General features: G+C 44.4%; 1 protein-coding gene across 2 annotated transcripts; it reads right to left on the bottom strand.

Annotated features, from left to right (window-relative positions):
* Positions 1-8,818: 8,818 nt before the first annotated feature.
* LOC133132661 (transmembrane protein 135-like) lies at positions 8,819-21,775 on the bottom strand. Of its 2 annotated transcripts, XM_061248274.1 has the most exons (16): positions 21,712-21,775; positions 21,242-21,426; positions 20,232-20,359; positions 19,162-19,254; positions 18,053-18,086; positions 15,816-15,881; positions 15,169-15,215; positions 14,621-14,662; positions 13,763-13,942; positions 13,438-13,507; positions 12,993-13,160; positions 12,059-12,122; positions 11,884-11,960; positions 11,268-11,366; positions 10,950-11,017; positions 8,819-10,356 (listed from the first exon to the last, which is right to left on the bottom strand). In XM_061248274.1, exons 1-16 carry the CDS (start codon positions 21,755-21,757, stop codon positions 10,224-10,226), a joined length of 1,500 nt encoding a protein of 499 aa, XP_061104258.1. In that variant the 5' UTR covers positions 21,758-21,775; the 3' UTR covers positions 8,819-10,223. The 2 variants fall into 2 exon arrangements, with proteins under 2 accessions (XP_061104258.1, XP_061104259.1); XM_061248275.1 differs by lacking the exon at positions 21,712-21,775 and having other exon boundaries at positions 21,242-21,541.
* Positions 21,776-22,118: the final 343 nt, after the last annotated feature.

The following is a 22,118-nucleotide window of genomic DNA, read 5'->3' as shown; positions in this document are numbered from 1 at the left end:
TTGGGAAATGCATCTACATAAACGATTGATAAAAACTGCAATAAACTGCAAAGGGTTAATAAAATGAAATGAAAAACTACCTATGGTGTCTGTAAACAGTGTTAGGAGAAATAAAACCAGGGGGGTATATCAGGAAGCAGGATTCCTGAGTTAGCTGGATAAATTCACAGTAAAACCTGGAACTCTTCCAAAACTGGAATATGGACTGAAAAAAAAAGTATTCCATAACTTACAAATAAGTAGTGTTGAATCATAGCATTGAATAATTCTTGATGAATATCTCAGTGGTGAAGAGTTTGCTATGTTGAAATAATTCACAGCAAATTTAAGGAGCAAAAAACGAAAATATTTTGTAACATTGAATACAGGGGCTTTGAAACCTTCAATCAGGCATACAGTGCATGGAAGAGATGTATCCATTATTTCATAATCTTATTACTATACATTGTATGCCACATTTTACAATGCGTAAATCTTATGCATATTACAGAATCCCTTTACAGGGTCAGTGTTCTGCCCCCGGGTGGGCACTACTAACCTCTCTGGAAGAGCTCCATGCCCCGATTCCTCAAATCTTCTTCTCAACGGCAGAAGCCAAAGCAGAATTTTTCTGGCATGAGCCGGACCACCTGCTGAGATTACTGACATCAGAGCATTTTGGGGGGGGGCACTCCATCTGTGCCACCGGACGGGGGGTGGAGAGGGGGCACTGGAGCCAGCGATGCCGTGGCTGGGTGGCTGTGGCTCGCGGCCCTGAGGGCGACCTCCACACAGCACCGATAGAATCGCCGTTATCCAGGCGGGCCGCTAATCACGCTAATCCCCCCCACTGCCACTCTTCAGTGACGTACTCCTCCCTGTAGATTTCAGCACAGCGGGCCTCCATGATAGATGTGGCGGCCCGTAGTGTAGTGGTTAGCGGTACGTGACTGGGACCCGCAAGGTCGGTGGTTCGATCCCTGGTGTAGCCACAATACGATCCGCACAGCCGTTGGGCCCTCGAGCAAGGCCCTTAACCCTGCATTGCTCCAGGGGAGGATTGTCTCCTGCATGGTCTAATCTACTGTACGTTGCTCTGGATGAGTAATGTAATGCAATGTTGGGGGAAGAGTACATGTATATGGGTGGGTGAGTGAGCGGGCGGCAGCTAGAGGAAACAGAATAACGTTTGATGTGGTTGTATGAGGAAACGCACTACACTCTCGATTCTGTGGCAGAAACATTGCATAACAGACCAAATAAGCAGAGTGTCCGCTCCAAAGCTGACATTTCATTTCATTTCTCAGCAGGGGTATTATCTATATTCTGCAAATAACGGCTACAGCCATGCATGAAAGAGCTGCACTCGTGCACATCAGCAGCAAATCCTAGCAAATTTCTCATGATTTTTGCCACCACAGGCAGCTGTGTAAATCATGTCAGCTCTCCGCGGGATTAACAGCAGAAACTCGGTGATTGGCATTGGCTCACAGGATGCGGCACGCTGGAGAGGACAGCGTCAACAGAGAAAGATTGTTTGGGATGAAAGGCATAAAATGTCAGTGGTGGCTCGATGTCCGATTCCAAGAACCAAAATGGATGGTGAGGCCTGCACCAAGAGGGGTAACCAACACCGGTGTTGCTCTTTGTTTTCACCTCAAAAACTGCTCAATTAAGGCCAGAGCAACAATGGAAACCAACATACTATGCTGCTCTCCAGGACCAGGACCTATACCAGGGGTCGGCAACCCTGGTCCTGGAGAGCCGCAGGGTGTGCTGGCTTTCGTTGTTACTTGGCATTAATTGATCAATGAAAGCCGTTGATTACACAGTTAACTCACCTCACCTGGTTTCTTGGGTCTGAATCGGTTGCTTATTTTAAGGTGGAGACGAAAGCCAGCACACCCTGCGGCTCTCCAGGACCAGGGTTGCCGACCCCTGACCTATACCATACACATAGGAGAGTCGGAAACATTTTACACTATTTCTCATAACCATTTGGGGATTAAATTTAAATTTAGACATTTAGTAGATACTCTTTCATCCAGAGTAAATGTGCAAATAAAGTTAAGGCAATGAGAGATGATGCCAAGACATCAGTGTTGTAACTGATCATTGCCAGTACAAATTTAAGCACTGCAGTAGGTGCAAGAGTGAGACTGAAAAAGTAGCAAATAGGTTCATGGACATGGTAGGGATAAATGTTTTTTTCTTGATTTGGCTCTGTACTCCACAATTTCATATTTATAATTATGCAATTCACAAGTGGTTAATCCATTAAAACCCACTTAAAATCCAAGGATTTGGAAGAATTCCCTCTGCCTAAAACCCCAGTAATGTTTACTCAGATAATAGAGTTAATTATTTCACTGTTTGTACGGTAAGAGGTTGTGTATTTAGAACTATGCCACCATTTGCAAAATTGTATTTATTAAAATTTTCAGGTGCTCATCTCATCATTGGAAAATAATACACTGAAGTTTTCTGGCCTATTTAGAAACAGTGGATTCATTTGTTTTGGCTCGGTAATTTGTTTACGTAAATCCCAGTAGAGAAGGATTAGCAGCCGTTTGTCTTGTTGCGGACATTGTTTTTGATTATAAAATATTCTCAACATCACCTTCGGTAAAGAGGACTGGCTTGTTATTTCTTTCGTCATCTCTAGTGGTTTTACCAATCAGGTTTATTTGCATCAAAATGCAAAGAGTCTAAGCTTGACAAAGGAATACTGGTAATAGTGCTGTACCTTAAATGTTATTTTTAGATGCTGCTGTCTAAATGCATGGCCATTGTGGTACAGTGGGTACACTGGGGAGCTCAGCAATCCAAAAGGGCAAGGTAGGCCAAGGAAGACAGCAGCTGATGACCGAAGAATTCTCACTATAATGAAGAAAAACCCTGAAGGACCTTTGCGAACAGAACTACAGAGGCTACACTGCAAGATGCAAACTACTAGTTAGCCACAAAAACAGGATAACCAGGTTACAATTTGCTAAAAAGTGTCTGAAAGCCTGCAGAGTTCTAGGTCTTGTGGACAGATGAGACAAAAATTGACTTTTATTGGTTCACTTTTCTTCATTGACGATGTAACTGCCTGTAACAGCATCAGAATGAATCCTGAAGTGTACAGAATAATTACTTATCTGCTCAATGCCTCCACGCTCATTGGATGGTGCATCCTACAGCAAGGCAACGATCCCAAATAAAAAGCAAAGCAGTTTTTCAAAGCCAAACATGGCATCTCATCCACGCTCTTGAGACTGTGCTGGGAGACACAGCAAACCTTTTTTCGACCGCATGTATGGGCGTGGGCGGCACGGATGGTGCAGTGGGTAGCACTGCTGCCCCACAGCAAGGAGGTCCTGGGTTCGAATCCACGTCGGTTTGCATGTTCTCCCCGTGTCTGCGTGGGTTTCCTCCGGGTACTCCAGTTTCCTCCCACAGTCCAAAGACATGCAGGTTAGGCTTATTGGAGAGTCTAAATTGCCTGTAGGTGTGAGTGAATGGTGTGTGTGCCCTGTGATGGACTGGCAACCTGTCCAGGGGGTATTCCTGCCTTTCGCCCAATGTATGCTGGGATAGGCTCCAGCCCCCCTGCGACCCTGTTCAGGACAAGCGGGTTCAGATAATGGATGGATGGATGAATGAATGTATGGGTGTGCCATCCTGGAGGTGGACTACCTGTGCAACCTGATTGGGCTGCAGGTACCACCTCATGCTAAACTAAACTATAGAAGAAGGATAAGGAGAGAGCAATTGTCTGTGGCCACCACATGCAAAACCAATACCTTTTGGGGGGTTGTCTTGCTTTTTCCATCTCCATTGCGCCAGTTGTCATTTTCATTTGCACCAAAGCAGGTGAAATTGATTCACAATCACTTGTACTTCCTAAATGGACAGACTGATATCCCTGAAGTTTAACTGACTTACACAGTGATGATTAAGTGTTCCCTTCATTTTTTAGTACAGTGCATTTAGAAACCACCCCCACGTTTTGAAGAAGAATCTTCGGGTTGCCCAATACTGATTGTTGAACTTCCTAAGAAGATACATAGTGACTTTTATTATGTATTTGTAAGAGCTTTAGTTTGCATTATTCATTGTGTAACAACAGCCTTACTCATTCATTCGACCAGTCGATAGCTTTGAATGGCAGCATTTCTGCTTGAAATTACAATCAAATGTGGTCAACATCCAAAGCCAAGTTTTACACAGACGCATAACCCATAAACAGTGAAAATGAAAACGGCAAGGTCTCGATTTTACTCCGGCGCTGTAGGTAGAGCTGGTGAACTTTCCTGATGTTGGCGGTGGACGAAGAGCATCGAAGGCTGTGGGAGAGGCCCGCTCTCCTCTTCCTCAGGGAGAAGAGGGGGGTGTTTGGGCTAGTCCACGGGCTCTGGCGACACTCCGTTAGGGGACTGCTCGTCCCGTGTACCGTGGGAAAGCTCCTTCCCCTGGCCTCTCACTGACCTCTTCACGAGCCCATGGGATCAGCAGCCTGAGCGAATGTGGCATACTCACCGCTACAGCAGGTAAGGGAGGAGGGCCTTCTTCCCGACCGGAGAGAGGGTTTAAGCATCTCTTCGTCTTGGTGTTGGAGCACCACATCGGCCAGATAAGTATTAATAAGCGGTCGATGTTTTTTAACTCGCTGAAGATTACATTATTGCATTACATTACAATATTGGCATTTGGCAGACGCTCTTATCCAGAGCGACGTACAGTTGATTAGACTAAGCAGGAGACAATCCTCCCCTGGAGCAATGCGGGGTTAAGGGCCTTGCTCAAGGGCCCAACGGCTGTGCGGATCTTATTGTGGCTACACCAGGATTAGGACCACCGACCTTGCGGGTCCCAGTCATTTACCTTAACCACTACGCTACAGGCCGCCCCATACGGGCTGGTGATTAATATTATCCGTAACAAATCCCTCGCTTAACCACCCCCACACCAGTTCATCATCATCAGGCTCACAGTACGGCTTGCAAAACACTGAGGAAGTAGGCTGATGCGGCAGCTACAGGCCACAGGAGAGAGATGTTTCTAACATTGGTGAGGACAAATTATACCCACGATTGGTCCCATTTCTCACACAAGGAATTATACTGTCGATACACCAAGTGTGTGTTTGAGTGTGATCTCAGGGAGAACCTTGTCTGTTTGTATGTGCAGATGAGTACGGTGAGTGCTGAACTATATCTGAACACGCCTCTGTTTGCAAGCCTGTTCCTGAAAATGTTTTGTTAGCAGCACAACTTTCCTGTCAAAGGAAATCACGCTCAAGGTTGTGTTCCTCTTGAATTAATGGATGGAAAGATGAAAGGTTTAAACTGAAGCCTGCGAATGATTGACATCAGTAGCTTCCCCTGCAGATGCAGGCTGTTCTCAGCCTTTTAATTAAGTGAGCAGAGAACGCAAACACTCGGTCCTGCATCCGTACGGTCGGACAGCAGACATGTAGGAGTATTCAGCACCTGAGGAAACTGGCAGTAGAGCCGAGCCGAACAACACGCAGCGGACAAGCACCCGTCTCTCTCCGCCTCTCCCCAACGCAGAGCCCTGATGTGTGGGGTGGAGAGGGATACAGGTCGGAGGTCAGAGGCGTGGGCGTGGATGTGTGGGTGCAGATGAAGGGTGGGGGCACTTTTCATAGTGAATGCTGAAGGGTGGCGGGAGGATGAGACAAGGATGCCATGACCTTCCTCCGCACCTCGTCCGGGAACAACCGACACACACACACACACACACACACACACACACACACACACACACACACACACACACACACACACACACACACAACGCTCCCGTGCTTTTTCATCTGGGCAACAAAATAAAATCATCCCATTTTCAGAACAAACCTTCCTCTGCCATCCCCCCTCTCTCATCCCCCCTCCCTCATCCCCCCACCCCGGAGCCGAAAGGCTGCACGTGCCAGGAGCGAATGTGTGCGTTCTAAATTCAGCCCGCCACAGTGCAGGCAGAGGGCTGTGGACTGCCAGCCATTTGGAATGGCAGCAGTTTTTCATCAGTTCAAATTTGTGCCTAAAATGGTGCTCACATTGCACTCCAAAAGCCAGGTGAGGCCAAACGCTGACTGTTGCAGTCTCTCTCTCTCTCTCTCTCTCTCTCTCTCTCTCTCTCTCTCTCTCTCTCACAGTAAAGAGGACAGTGATATAGTGAAGTTCACATTCATGTCCTCAACAGCCCTAAATCACCACACTTCATATCATTTATTCATAGAAAATGAAGATTTATTGTAATGAGGAACACAAAAGCATTGCTCGACCTCCCTGATCGATAGGTTCTCTCAGGTCTGCACGGAGACCGGGAACATTAATAATGTTTCAGTAACCAAATACAGCACCTCCTGAATTAATTAATCGAGTGTCTCCCCTGACATCTCATTCGTCACATCAGGACATGAGCATTAACTTCAATAGTTCTGGAAATGCTCAAAAGTTCCACTGGCTGTGAAATCATTTCATTGTGAAAGACAATTTTCAGTCTTTCACACTGATCCCAGCACCTGCTGTACACATTTATAATCTAATTATATCACGTCTTCCCCCCCCCTCACATCCCAACACAGATTACAGGTATCCATTATATCTCCTCCCGCGTATTCTCGATGGTCCATACCCATCACCTCCCCCCGCAAACGACCAAATGGTCTATACCCAGTCTGTTTCAGGCAGAAAAGCAGGGATCAGCCAGGCATTCACATTTATAGTGATCAGGGAGAAAAACCACCCACGTCAATTTAAAATAAAATCAAGTAAATCTCACCATATCTGGTTTCCTCACAATTAAATCTTAATTAAATTCTGTGCCCCAGTACCTGGTCCCTCTCTCCCTTCACAATGCTGGAACTAACACCTGCAGCATTCATGACATTTCAGTTTTGGGAAGGTCACTGCCTACCCTGCAACTCTTTCTGCTTCCTGAGCAGGCCGTTCCTCTGAAAATACTAAAGGTAACGGCACGGACACCGGACAGGTTCTTCTGAAGACAGGCCTGTCCTTAATACATGCTGTGAGGTGTAGTGTGTTTTATGTAACTGTGAAAACAATTTATGAACAGCTTTAATGCAAGTGGTTTAACAGCCGGAGCACTATAGCTTCACACAGCAGACCACAGAATAATGATAGAATATATTTTAATTGTGCATTTCTGCGGTTTTGTTAAGCACCCTTATCATAGGTAAATATTTCCTCTTGCGTGCTAAAAATCTGTGTGCTTTAGATTGGCGAGTGTATCGCACTCTGAGGAAAGAGCGGCCCCTAGTGGTGAAAGATATATCGGAAATAGCAGTCCAATAACAAAACCTTATCCATGACGTCAGTTACAAAATGTAAATATGGAGATGAATAAAATGACTCATTCCATGCCTTTTGTGCCCGAGTGTCACTCGCTATATTTGTGGTAGAGTTCAGAGCAAGACTCAGAGGGGGGCACTATGTGAACTATTGGTCTATATAAACTAGAATTATGCCAAGAAATTCACCATTTGTTCTTACATCAGTTTCTGAGGACCCCAGGGCAAACACAGTCGGGTAGAAACCTGTTTCTTTGTGAACTGGCAAATAAACTGGCTCATGCAAAATAAAATGGAAATAATTATATTACACATTCTGTTAAACAAGATATCCGTTTCCATCAAGGTCATAGACATTAAAGGCCCTGTGCAATCACATTTATAGAGTTCATTGAGCTATAAGTGTAAAGTGTAAGTGTAAATTTCCTTTTGATATAATTTTCTTTCTGAGCTGGAGGACTAAGCCTCTTCTGTAATTACACTCACAAATTCCCTTCTGATTGTGGAAAAAGGAAAGCAACCTGTGAAAGTGAACCATCCAAATCAGGATGGAAGTGATTGAGGCCCACAGTCATTTGAGGGATGTCACTGCCCCAGCCACATACTGGGATCCAAAGCTGAAAAATGCGTCACTAAAAATAGTGACCATCATTCGCTGTCTGGGTAACTAGTGATCACGGTTAGCGAAGTCTTGCCATCTGGCAAAACTCCAGATTGTCGTCAAGCTTTCTACCAAAATGAATACAGTCGTTTACACAGCATAGTCAGCTAACTTAAGCAGTCATCCCATTACATCAACAATGTGTTCCCTCCCGGCACAGCTATAATTAACCTGCGTATTATGCTTAAACGCTAATGGAGCAGCTTAAACAACAGGCTTGCACATTCCCAACGGCAGAGTACCGGCAGTGACACGCAAGTACATTAACATGTTCCCAAATTAAGCCTGTTTTCAATCAGCGCAGGCCGGTGGGGAAAAAAACTCCTCCGTAATGATATGAGAGACAATGCAGAACAGTGGGCAGTAAATGTTTCTGTATTCAGAATAAAAAATATCAAATCTAAATCTCAATAGAGTCGCGAGTACTTAATCATACATAGTATTTATTTTGTTTGGTTCTTTAGCTAAAATATTAAGATTTAGCTGGTTTTGGTTGCACAGGGTCTTTAAAGCAGGAAAATAGGTCAAATACATCCACACTCTGTTAAATACACACACAATCTCTTTGACGTGAAAGTAAAAATATATTTACACATATTCCAGGTGACATGACGGCCACATGCGTTTCCATAAAAATGTGCTTATAAAAGATTCAATGGAAAAGTCTGAGACAATATCCCTGTAACATAATAGAGCAAGGCGAGGTGTTCCCAAATAAGTTTACAGGTGCAAGGCAAGCACAGTCATCCATGGGAAATAGAACCAGCACTCTGCCACTGCACCCAAAATAAGTCACAAGCTTTCACAGCAAGAGACATGTATATGGACAATATTTACACATCAGTTAGCCACATTCGGTCTATTCCAAGTCAGTCCGAATAATTTTAATATATTCCCAGTAACCATTACAGAAATACAGTTCATGGCTGAATTCAGCAAATTTCAACAGAAAGCTCTTCCACCTTCCCCAAATCAAAACACAAATATACAGCTTCATTTTTACATAAATTACAGTTTCATATATGGATATATGAATTATAATGTCATGTACTATTAAACGTCATATTTATTGCTAGATAAACTCTGCTGTGTAGACAATTAAATTAAGTTTCACTTATCGTCAGCTTTCAATCACAGTAAACCCACAAGTTTGGGGTGCAAATGATCGGTACCTTAGAAGGCACCTGTGATGTAAACAAATTAAAATAAAAGCTTGATAAAAATTTTAACAGTTTCTAAACATACAGCTTAAGTACCAATCATGAGTCAAGCAGAACATTACCTTGCTAGTTTGCAAGATATATAATCTGGCAATTTCTGCATAAGTCTTGTAAACAAGACATCTTGCCTGCCATCAGTATAAGTGGTCTGATCCAGCCATGGCAAACACTGAGAGCAGTCAACATTTATTTCCCATTTTTACCATTCTGAATCTCAAGCAAGATCCCTTCCCTCCGCCTGCCCATTCTACCCATACTAATCCAAAAACTGCAGCTAAGAACCTTCTGAACTCATCCATCCATACACACACACCATTCCCTATGTCTCTTCTCCCTAAACTGCTTTCACTATGGAAATAACAGATGACAAATGATAAGACAGCAAGTCTGAAAAATAATGGAATTCCTTTCCAAGAACCCAAATACCATTTTTTATCTAAAATAAACTGTTCATTTAAGACAATAGACATTTTCAAGCAAGCCTGTTCAACACAACATGGCCAAATTAATATCACAGTAAATAAAAACATTAACATCTGCACCCTTTCCGAAAGAAAATTCAAGGTTAGACCTTGCGTGTCTTCCATGCGTAATCACTAAAAAAAATAGTCACTGAAAGTTTTCATCTGTATACTTACCCTATACAATATTCATAAGACAAAGGTCCAGAACATTTCTTAATGTCAAACCATTCAACTAAAGTGAGAAATACAAAAAACGCAATATTGTGGTAGCACGCCAACTTCAGTCTCCATCCCCACCTACTCCCTCACATCCCTGAACACACCCCACATAAAACCTGCTAATACTGGATCACCATTTAGAAATATTCATCACCACAAACTGGACCTTGGGCTGAGATTATAAACTGCTGTAAATGTGGATGAAAACGTTATGCATTTGTGTACGTCTGTTGCATTATAGGCACTTTGAAATCGGTCAGCGCTGCAGCTGCTTCACACAGATGTAACACTGACCGGTCTGATTTGGACCGGGTCGGATGGCGACCCCAGCCCAACACCCCACCCCCGCACAGGCCTGCTCAGTCCAGCGGGAGGCTCACAGCCGGCGGGACCAGCGTGTACCTGGGGTCCAGTTTGGGAAGGAAGTCTCCGAATTCCTGTGAGGCATCAGTGTCAAACACTTCCAGAACCTTCCGGTTCATCAATGCAAATCTAAACAAAGAGGAAAAAAGGAATATATACATATGTGCAAGTGCAAGTTTCAAGCCCTCCGAACATTTCTTAAAATTAAGAACACTGAACAGCCAAATAAAAGCTATAATATAATGCGAGACGTCCAGAAATCAACCCTTGAAATGGGGCACAATCGCATGACGTCAGCTAGCTTTGTAACTAGAGCCAGTTAATCATGTAAAAAAAACATTTTCCATTCCTGTACGACAATAATGTACAAAGGCACAAGACGGTCTCTCTTAGAACACTGGAATCTCACATTAAGCACAAAATGAAGGCCACATGACATTCCTCAATGTTGCGCGCACAGAACACAACCATGTGCCCCTTAGAAGTGCATCATGGAATTGCCTTCATTTCAATTGCCCGAGGGTTTCCGTCAACACACCTTAGCTTTAGTACTCGTCGCCACTCCTCCGAAGTTGCAATTGGCAGAAAGATGCATCGAGTAGACACACACACACACACACACACATGCAGGCAGGCACACACACACACACACACGCAGGCACACACGCAGGCGCACGCACACACGCAGGCGCACGCACGCAGGCACGCACGCACACACCTACCTGCCCTTGGTGAGCCGAAGCAGGAACTTCCAGTACGAAGGCCGCAGGTTCTGCACCTCCATCACTGCCTGGAGAAGGGAAGGAGCATGGAGTCGCTAGGCGTTCGACAGAAAGACTCACTCCACGCACACACTCTCTCACAAGCACACACTCCTCACACGCCGTGAGCGGTCAGTCAAGCACCTCCGCCGTGTCCTCAGCCTTCAGAACCCTGTGATTCACCGTGTGCAGTCCGGTCAAACCCACGAAGGTGTGTGGAAAAACTGCTCAGCTGGCCGGAGTGTGGACCTGTCAGCAGCGAATGCTGGTTAAACTTACCGCCTGGAAGCAGATCGCTGTAGAAACGGCGTAGATCAGGGTGTCCGCGTGAGGAAAATAGGGTAGCCTCCCGGCCTCGATGCCTTTGAAGTACATGGTCTGAGGAACACAGACACCGAGCGTGACCTTTGATCAGCACTCAACAGCTTCTCAGAAAGCCATCATCCCTGGGACCCCAGGCCCTGAGGGTACACTAGTTTTTGGGAATTTTAGCACCAGTGTTTCTTCTCAGTCACTGACTGGTAAGAATGACCACACATCTGACAAGCTGCTGTAGAGTTTAACACTTCTGGTCCTTTTCAATGTTGCCATTACATTACATTACATTACATTACATTACATTAATGGCATTTGGCAGACGCTCTTATCCAGAGCGACGTACAACAAAGTGCATACCCATAACCAGGGATAAGTGCGCTGAAAGACCCTAGAGGGAAGTACAATTTCAACTGCTACCTGTACAACGAAGATAAGGACCAGGGCCTAGGACCAGGACCAAGGCCGTCAGCCCGAGACACCAGCCATTTTAAGAATCTTCCCCAGAACTAGCAGTTGCTACCATTTTTTTGAAAATTATTATTGTGGATGGTCAGCAGCCCTGAATAGAAAATATTACCTCCACCAATTTGGAGAACAGGTACATGGAGATGGAGGTGCTCTTGTAGAAGAACATGGAGATCCCAGCCAGGAAGCCTATGAGGACAGAGGGCAGAAGATTACGTGCAAGAAAAGCGGGAAACGGGAAGACTGACCGGACTGAAGAATGGTGGCGGGCCAGAAATTGACCTTACCAGCGACAAGAGCGTGGAGCTCGTCGTCTAGGTTACGCACCCACCGCAGCAAACAGCTGGTGCCCTGACAGAGAGATCAGACCACACGGCACATCATGCATCGTTATCGCAATGGTCTGCACAGCTCAACACAGCACTGGGACTGGGTAGTTCTTCACTATCCTTAATTGACAATGACACGGGGTTAATTCCCTGTGTTCTTTCCCTGCCCCTGACTGAGGATGCTATGAACAGACGCAACGTGGATCGATGTAAGGACGGGACTCAAGGACAGGGGAATCCAGGCAGTACATGTATTCAGTAAATGGAAGGCCCCTGCTCAGCCAAGCGTCAGTTTCAAGAGATGTCAATTCCACAAGTGGCAGATGTAAAGAAGTGGATTCTGCAGGTGGATAATTTATACATCACACATTCTGAGCAAATGACTGCACTCCTTTTTCCTTGCTGAAGAATAATATCATCCGGGAGCCTCCACATTGCCCAGTACTCCGAGGAGCATTTAACGGGATTGAACTGCTCTTAAAGACGGCAGACCTCGATTGTTTTCCGAGTCGCGTAAGGAGTGAGGAATAAAATGACAGTAATGGATTGGAATTAACCCATAGTAGTATCAGTCCCTGGAGTTCAGTGGTCTCCAAACCTGATCCTGGAGGGCTACACAGTCTGCTGGTTTTCGTTGTCACTCTGCACTTAATTAATAAATTAACAGATGTTGATTACATAGTTAATTCACCTCAACTGGTGAATTGATGAAAACCAAAACCAGCAGACCCAGTAGCTCTCCAGGACCAGGGTTGGAGACCACTGCTGGTTCTCCCCAATATTATAGAAATACACCGGGGATCGAACTGCCGACCTTGCGGGTCCCAGTCATGTACCTTAACCACTACGCAACAGGCCGCCAGGCATTAGCCAAGGTCAGGGAGGGGGATACCTTGTATATGCTAACAAAGGAGCCCAGGAAGGCCCCCAGCTGGAAGTTCTCCTTGTTGTAGAGCAGAGACAGCAGGCGGGAGGGTTTGGTGAAAGCCTGCCGAAACGTTGAGGGAACCTTCAGACAACACTGGATCAGGTAGCCCACACTGAACATCCGGATAAATCCCTGCAGCAGAAAGTGCAGAAAGAGTGCAGATCTGTTACACAGCAATGCCCACACAGCATCCGGAGCCAAAGTGAATATTAACGGTTCTCCAGGTGATATTCGTCTTTACGCAACGAGATTTCTTACTGCATAACGGTCACTATTAACCAGAGAAATGTGCACAGTTGAAAGTCAACATTATCGATGGTTCAGACTACTCAGAAGCATGAGCCACTGTAAACGCACACTGAGTGGCTGTAACACATGGTATGCGTCAGACGGTGGATAGTAGTCTTACCTTGACACAGTATGAGATGCAGTTGTCATGGTAATGTTTACAACATCTGTGTCTGGGCCCACGCTTGCACCTGGAGCCAAAGCAAATTACAATCCACATGAATTCAACCACTCCACACAAGAATAAACTTTATTTATTTATAGAGCACCTTTCGTGCAGTAAAGTAACAAAGTGCTTTACATAGACAATAAAACAATGATAAAATAGGTCCTCTGGTGACCTAAGCATTCATTATATACAGTTTCAAAACAATGCAATGTTTAGGATCTGACAAAGACATTGCGTGAGGGAGGGGGGGGGGGGGGCAAATGAAAGCAGTTCTTACACAGAGTCCAGCAGTCTCTGGGTCAGGGCAGCGATGGTGGTTCTGCTGGAGGCAGGCTGGGGCTGTGGTCTCTCTCTGCTCTCGCTCTCTGACTCGATAGCGCCCCTCACTGGTGCCCTCCTGGATGTGTGTTCCATCTGTTGTGAATGCATGGGGAGCTCCTCTTTCCCCACTATGAATCTGACGGGGGGGGAAACACAGCCTCCTTAATCTTTGGCTTGAGGAAGAACACATGGGATATGGGGTGATATGGCTCACGCGGTAAGAGCAGTTGTCTGGCAGTCGGAGGGTTGCCGGTTCGATCCCCCGCCCGGGCTGTGTCGAAGTGTCCCCAATCGCCATTAGTGTGTGAGTGTGCGTGAATGGGTGAATGAGAAGTATCAATTGTACAGCACTTTGGATAAAGGTGCTATATAAATGCCAACTATTTACATGGTGGTAACCTCACCACAAGAGGAGGTTCTCTAAACTACACAAGACAGGGGTAGTCAGAGAACGCAACTCAAGTTAAGAAATTGCACATGTAAAACTAAATGAACAAGGCAGCCCTCCAGATCCATCAAATTGCACACCACCCCCACCCCAATAAATAAGCATAAGGAGCCCAGAGATGTGTGGTTAAGTTTCACATTCACAGCTCACCAGCTATTTTCTACAAAGCACAGCAGTGTGTGTCTCACATCAGTCTTAAAAGCACACTGACGCAGTAATAGACAGGAAGAGTCTGTGTCGAGACCAAGATGGGGCTCTGAGCCTCTTCCTTCAATGACAGCTGGGTAAAAGTTTTGTTACTGAACAGTCATATTAACCTGCCAAACACTGTTGACATTTCAGAAATGTTCAGCCATATATACTTACTTGAGAGCAGAGAATGAAAATCCCTGGAGCCCATCTTTGCTGCTAAAAACATAAATAAAATGAACATTAACATGATTTATAACATTTTTTCCAAGTACACTGGCACGACTGACAAGAATTCTAACAATGCAACTTCTCAACTTCTGCTAATACGCGTTCTTTGTGCATTTGAGATATTCCCAGTATATAGCATTTCACATTTTATATGCTTATTTTAGAAGTCTAGCACGTGTAAATCAGCATCAGAATTGTACTTCCCTCTAGGGTCCTTCAGCGCACTTATCCCTGGTTATGGGAATGCTCGTCTGCCAAATTCCATTAATGTAATGTAATTCCTAAACAAAAAGCAGACCCCCCCCCCCGCTCACCCCAGAACATTCATACACAATTATACAAGCAGGAGGTACTGCTTAAAACTGAACAAAAAGGCTCATGGGTTAGCCTGTACTGGCTATACGCTCTGAAGACCAACATCATTCATGAGCTCTATGGGACTGTGAACTACGGCTCACAGATGGGAGCAGTGCAGTCATCTCCTCCTACCTTACCGGAAAAAGAACATGTAGATGGAGGCAGTCAAGCAGAACAGAAGTATCTAAGTAGAGAAGAGAAGCAATGAATCAAGAACACATCTGCCCTATTTTGCATCCTGTTCCAGCCCCCCACGGTGGTGGAATGACCTTCAGTCCAAGGAAAAGTTGTAAAACCAGCCCTACTCATACCAGACATACAAAGACTTTTATTAGATCGACTTATAGAAAATACCAGCTCTTTACCCACTGATGCAATTAAGCTTCTTTTATTTTATTACTTTTTTTAAAAACCATTCAGAATCCTGTAAAGGAATTGTGGATTTAATATCTCATCCATGTGTAGTCTGATCAGCTTTAGACAAATGATGGCATTACTTTGTTTTGGTGTTTGCAGATATTGTAGTTACTTACACTGGGTGCGCCATATTGGCAAAGCCTCTAGTGTCTGCCAATACACGCATGAAAGAAAATGATTTTGTAAACAAAGACACGTTCCTCAGTTCCTCGGCAGTGCAGATGAAATTAGGCCTTTGTTTGCATAACCGCTGATCCTGATGCAAGTGTGCAGCTGGTTTAAATACATTAACACAGCGGATTAATAAGAGCAGAAGGCAAACCGCCCTGGTTCAGGGCCTTGGATTGAAAGAGCCCGCAGAACTTACCTCTCCATGTTTGACAGGGTTAACCATTCCTCTTTTGACTGCCATCCGGAATATCGTTTCTGTTGCCTGGGACGACAAAGACATATGGGGCCAGTCAAAGTGGCATTGAGCACAGATTCAACATTTATTTACTACAAGGCCCTCCCTTGGTCCACATGGCAAAGGTGAACGAAGAGCTCGGAATGCCTGGTCATCACACATTTCCATGGCGACAAAGGGTTCTCTACATTCCGCATTCCCGTGATTTGCCCAAGGCTGACGGTTGGTTCATGTACCGTGTGGCTTTTTCCACAACCGGTACAACAGGAAGTTCAATGGAAAGACAGAGACCGCTGCACGGATATACACTCACCGAGCACTTTACTAGGAACATTTTTACTTTATTACACCCACTTATTCCTGCGATTATCTAATCAGCCAATTGCGTGGCAGCAGTGCAGTGCATACAATCATGTAGATACGGGTCAGGTGAAAAAGAAATTGATCTAAGTGACTTTGACCGTGAAATGATTGTTGGTGGCAGAAAGTTCCCATCTCAGAAACTGATCTCCTGGTATTTTCACGCACACTAGTCAGTAGAGTTTGCAAACGCAAAAACCAGTAAGCAGCAGTTCTGCAGACAGAAACGCCTTGTTAATGAGAGATGTCAGAGGAGAACGGCCAGACTGGTCAAAGCTGACAGGAAGGTGACTAAGGCAAATAACCACACGTTAGAACAGTGGTATGCACAAGAGCATCTCTGAACACAAAACACATCATAACTCTAAAGTGGATAGGCTACAGCTGTAGAAGTCTAATAAACAACTAATAAAGTACACCTAATACATTTTTTGATATGAGTGGTAACTTATTTCCATCAAATGAATGAAAGAAAACATTTTTTAAATGTGTTTTGTGTTGACTCAGTTTCTCAATCCCTATCATTCAGTGTGAGAAATATGCAATCATAGAGGGAATCAAGAAGGGGGGCAAACACTTTCACAGCACTGGAGCCGAGTAATTTGCCTGGAGGTATTTTGCGATTTTTAATGGTTACGCTAAAATGGTTTGCATACATACCTGCCAATGTCGCAGGAACGGGTCAGACTTTCAAGGGTATTTGGGTATTTCCGGATTGAAAGACAACTTGGTTTTTAAAAGTTTTTATTTGAAAAACAATGTGGCTTCTACAGCCAACGGCACTCCAGCCAGGTGTGACTGAAGGGTCATAAATCTCTTTTTTTCTCTCTATTTTTTTAATAGAGGCAACAGTTTTGTTTTCATGACAGACAGTCACCTGCATAAAGCACGGAGCCTAAAATAAATCCAGAACTTTGTAAACCATATCCAACCATGCAAGCTTGCTTTGGTCCCCTTGCCATGGTTATCCAATGCTTATGACCTGAAGGCTGGTAATTCCATTAACATTAATCTAAATATTATACCTGGCTTAATTCATGTTATTTATCAGTTAGCCAAGGGACACAAGACATTGCTGCCGGTTTGAACAATGTTGCATTGTTTTGGTGATTTCTCAAACATTTCACAATCATGAGTGAAAGGTAGGACATTTTGCACAAGTAGATTATGTGCAATACCTGCCCTTGGTCCATTTTGTTTTCTGCACTGCTGATTTACATGGCTTTGGTTTCAATTAAATGGCGTGGTTTCAACTGAATAAACGTCTGAGTTACACATTTTTTAATGAAAATTTGACACCTTCATTAGTTAACCATTGAACACCCAGAGGCAATATTATGCATTGTACGCTAAACAGGTTCACACTGAGTTAATGTCAATAGACTAGTCAAAGCTGATTTTTTTTACAGCGTTCCACAAAGTTTTTTCCTTTTGAAGATTAAAAAAAACAAAAACAAAGCAAAAAGGCTTTTCCATTAGACAGCCTGTCCTGTGATAGCAGTGCGGTTTGGGCATGCAATAAGGGAGGGCTGCACCTGCGCCTGTGAACAACACTCCTTAAAATTCAAGCCATGTGACCAGAACCATGAGGGGGAAAAGGCAGTTCCAGATACATCTATACTGTGTGGATTTGGCCTTTTTTCCTTTGCGTTACATTTTGTGGGCTGATCCAGGATCAGTTGTTGGGGGGGGGGGGGGGGGGGGGGGGGGCGTGAGGTACACTAATAAATGCTGGGAGTGACATCACCTGCAATCAAGTATTAACATGACCAATTTTAAGGACATTCCAAAGGAATGTGTATTTCACTAGCGTGTGTGTTCGTGTTAGGACAACATACCAGATTTGCCATGTATATGGTTAGCAGTCCTCTCCTGCAGAGACCAAAAAATTGAAATGTCAGAAGCAAATCATGATGAAACGCGCCGAGGCAAAATCAGCAAAGCGCCCTGCAGTGAGCCAGAGGAACCCACTACACGGGCGTAAACTTTGGGTCAGTGAGCGATTTGCAAATACATTTCAAACTCCCATCTACATGACACCCTGTACTCTCCGCTGTGAACCAGGAGATGCCAACATCAACGGTGTATAGTTACCACTCCAGCGACACATCAGGGGCGAGACGCCCCACCCCAAGGGTGCTGCTATGGAAACGTTTAGGCTACGGTGCGATTCATCTGGCTGAGGGCACAATGCGGTCTATCGATTCATATTTTCCCAAAAATACATCAAACTTCAGTACCCAGTGCCTTTAGACCAGAGGATACAAGTGAGGGGGTCCAGTTGGCCCACTTCATGCATTTCCTGCATGCACTTAATTCTGCATTTTCATTTTGCCAAACGAGCAGCAGTGAGTAGCAGTGGTCAGAGCAGCAGCGTGGAGCAGTGGTCAGAGGAGCAGCAGTGTAGAGCAGTGGTCAGAGCAGCAGTGTAGAGCAGTGGTCAGAGCAGCAGTGTGGAGCAGTGGTTAGAGGAGCAGCAGTGTAGAGGAGTGGTCAGAGCAGCAGCGTGGAGCAGTGGTCAGAGGAGCAGCAGTGTAGAGCAGTGGTCAGAGCAGCAGTGTAGAGCAGTGGTCAGAGCAGCAGCGTGGAGCAGTGGTCAGAGGAGCAGCAGTGTAGAGCAGTGGTCAGAGCAGCAGTGTAGAGCAGTGGTCAGAGGAGCAGCAGTGTAGAGGAGTGGTCAGAGCAGCAGCATGGAGCAGTGGTCAGAGCAGCAGCGTGGTATGGAGCAGTGGTCAGAGCAGCAGCGTGGTGTGGAACAGTGGTCAGAGCAGCAGTGTGGAGCAGTGGTCAGAGCAGTGGTTTGGATCAGTGGTCAGAGCAGCAGCGTGGAGCAGTGGTCAGAGCAGTGGTTTGGATCAGTGGTCAGAGCAGCAGTGTGGAACCAAAGGGCATGCATGTGCAGGTGACAGGACCACCACGGACAGCCCGCCATGGAGCTGAGACTGACCTGCTTTTCCGTTCAATCAGGATGGAGATGTAGGAGGCCGGCAGTGCTGCCCCGAATCCTGCAGACCATGAATAGAACCTGCCCAGAAGCTTCCTGAGTGCACAAAACAGAGTGGGTGGAGGCTGAGAACTAACTAGTGGAAAGCATACATTTTTCATTATTTCAATAGATTATTTTGACAAGACTGCCCATGCAGAGTCCTGACCACTCATCAGGCATCTCTCCAATCAAAGATATGAGGGACAAGTGGCTGACCAATGACTTGACTATTAGAAGTACAATTTAAATATCTTTGCCAGAGATTAACTGTAGGTAGCACCGTTGAGCATTGTGCTTAGATGCTCAACAGTTTCTGGGCTCGTTTGATTTACTAAACATCGATATGGCATTGATTCATTGAAAATCCAAAGATTATCTTGTCACAGTTGGAATGATCTAAACTGGAGGCATGATCCTAATGCCCCTGCTTACAGTATATTGAAGCAGGTGACAATGTGATTCAACCCCAAATTAGGGTGTAAATACTGATTTCCTTTTGCTAAATCACACAACACAATGGACAGTTTTGATAGCTCCTCGGTTGACTAGAAATACACTGGATCACACACTTGTGGTATTCAGTCAATTAATATGCATTACATTGCATTATTGTAAAATCAGTTAGCAAATGCTCTTATACAGATAAAATTACATTAAATGAGATTTTAGCTGTTGAAAGAGTTGTAGTGAAAGCCTTCAGGATGCTATATCTCCAAGAACAGGGTTCGGCAGCCCTGATCTATAACATTTGTGGGATTTCCACTGCCCATTGTGTGTGATTTACCTTTGCATAGTTGGCTTATGTGATTTCAGCTACCCGCAGCATCTGTACGGTTTTGCAGTCAGTGTGTAAAACTAAGTGTATTTATTTATGTTGTTGCCTAAACTCTCTTTTCTGGGTTTATTCTTCAGCTTACCAAAAATTGCAGGTCGCTGTTATCTGTGGACTTTAAACAATCAATAAACCAATCCTAGAGTTGCAAAGGTTTAATGGCTCTTTAGGGGCACTGCTGACAGTGAACAATTCCTACCTGAGAATGCAGAAGAATGCAATGTACAGTCCTCCATTTGCTGTCAGAAATGAGGTTGACTGAAGAATTTCAGGTAGCAGTCTTTTCAAGTAGTAATCCCTTTTTCTCCTCCGGAGGATAGCAGCAATCTGTAATACACCATGTTGCATTAAACCCATTTCTGTCTAGATGTAATAAATAAACGTGATTAAGGATTTTAGTGACTTAAACCTATATTCCCCCAAGGGACGGACGAACAGTCACGCACGTAGCCTGCTACACACCACCACATTTAACCTATCCAACATACACTGCCACGTTTACGTTTCGCAGACCTGTGCATTGGCGACATTCTACTCAGTGACCTTGGTATACTTCTGCAACAGGGTGAATGGAAGTCAAATTCCAAAAATATATCTGAATGTATGGCAGTTTTCTACAAATAAATAACCCTGTTTTTAACAGTAAATTAGCAAATTAAGCATCCTACCTACACATTACAGCTAGTTAGGAGAAATCAAAAAGGGGTGCAAATCGCTTGTCACTATTGACAAGTGGCTCCGTATGGGAAACGGATGGCGTCTTTAATTCTGTCCAGACTAGAGATGCGGACATTACAGGTAAATGAAAGACGTTCACACAAAGACATAACAAACGTCGAACTTGTATTAACAAACGCAGTTAAACTGAGCGACAGAAAACGAAGTTAGAATTAGCGCCCTTGCTTGGTCGAAATTGCAGTTTAAAAGCTTGCCAGTAATAGACGACAGAAAATCCCAACTGTACGTTAATAAAAAATGGCAAACATTTCAGCTAATGTTAGCTAGCTAGCAAACAAGCAACTACATACTAAACATACTAGCTAGCTAGCTAGCTAGCTAGCTAACGTTAGTTAACTGTTAGCTGTAACGAGCAAGCCAACAAACTTTCCTTGTAGCACTCATACATTAGTTAACATTAGCTGGTGTACACGGGCCTAAACTAAACATATACATGGAAGTTTATTGGCGAAGTAGAAACTTTTGACTTACAAGATACAAGGGTGCATATATTTTAAAAGACACCTCAAGGGCTCCAGCGGTAACCTGCAGTGTCGAAACCGTACACGAAGGGTTCCAGGTATGTCCAATTTCGTAGCAGTTGTGTGGAATTGACTTACTGAAGGCAGCCATGTTGGCTTGAACTTGCACCCGTGGAAGCGCTATCACGGCACAAGCTCCGCGCAACAGCGAGAGAGGAAATTGGGGGAAAGGTCGTTTTCGGGTTATTACAGGACACTAGAAATGCTTAGAAAGCGACTTTTTAAATTTTATTTTTTTATTTACATATATTTTTACATTTGGCCGATAATCCGTGTGCAATACATGCACATACAAGTACGACCGTGACTATATAATTGGAAGACAATAGTTAAGTAATTTATCAATTAACTGCAATCATATGCCACAGTCCCCTTTGGGGAGGTTGTTAAATAGTGCTGTTGATAATGCAAGATAAGTACCGGCAGCAGGAAAAGGAACATGCCTGGACCAATAACCATTACCCATATATACGTGTGAATCATAATTGAGCAATTCAAGTAAAGAACCTCACCATATACCACAGCACTCCTGGGACGTCAATTTTTGATGTTTTTGAAAAGCCCAGAATCCCATACAACACTCACGCCGCCCAATCAGATGGACTTTTCCCATACACCCACACAAAACATAGAAAGTCACAGACCCTTAAGTTTTCCATGAAATCCCATTTCCTGTTCTCACAACATATGCTGCAGCAAAATTAAAGAAAATGAATCAAAATGCGTGCATTTAAGTTCTAAATGCCTTTAAATCTCAGATCTTGAACTTTCATTGCCCGGATTGTGGATTGTGGATTATAAATTTGGGTAAACTCAAATTGTACAGT

The sequence above is a fragment of the Conger conger genome, chromosome 7 (genome assembly GCF_963514075.1).
Source record: "Conger conger chromosome 7, fConCon1.1, whole genome shotgun sequence".
NCBI classification, from domain to species: domain Eukaryota; kingdom Metazoa; phylum Chordata; class Actinopteri; order Anguilliformes; family Congridae; genus Conger; species Conger conger.
Note: the sequence above shows the minus strand (reverse complement) of the source record. Positions and strands in the feature narration are given on the sequence as shown.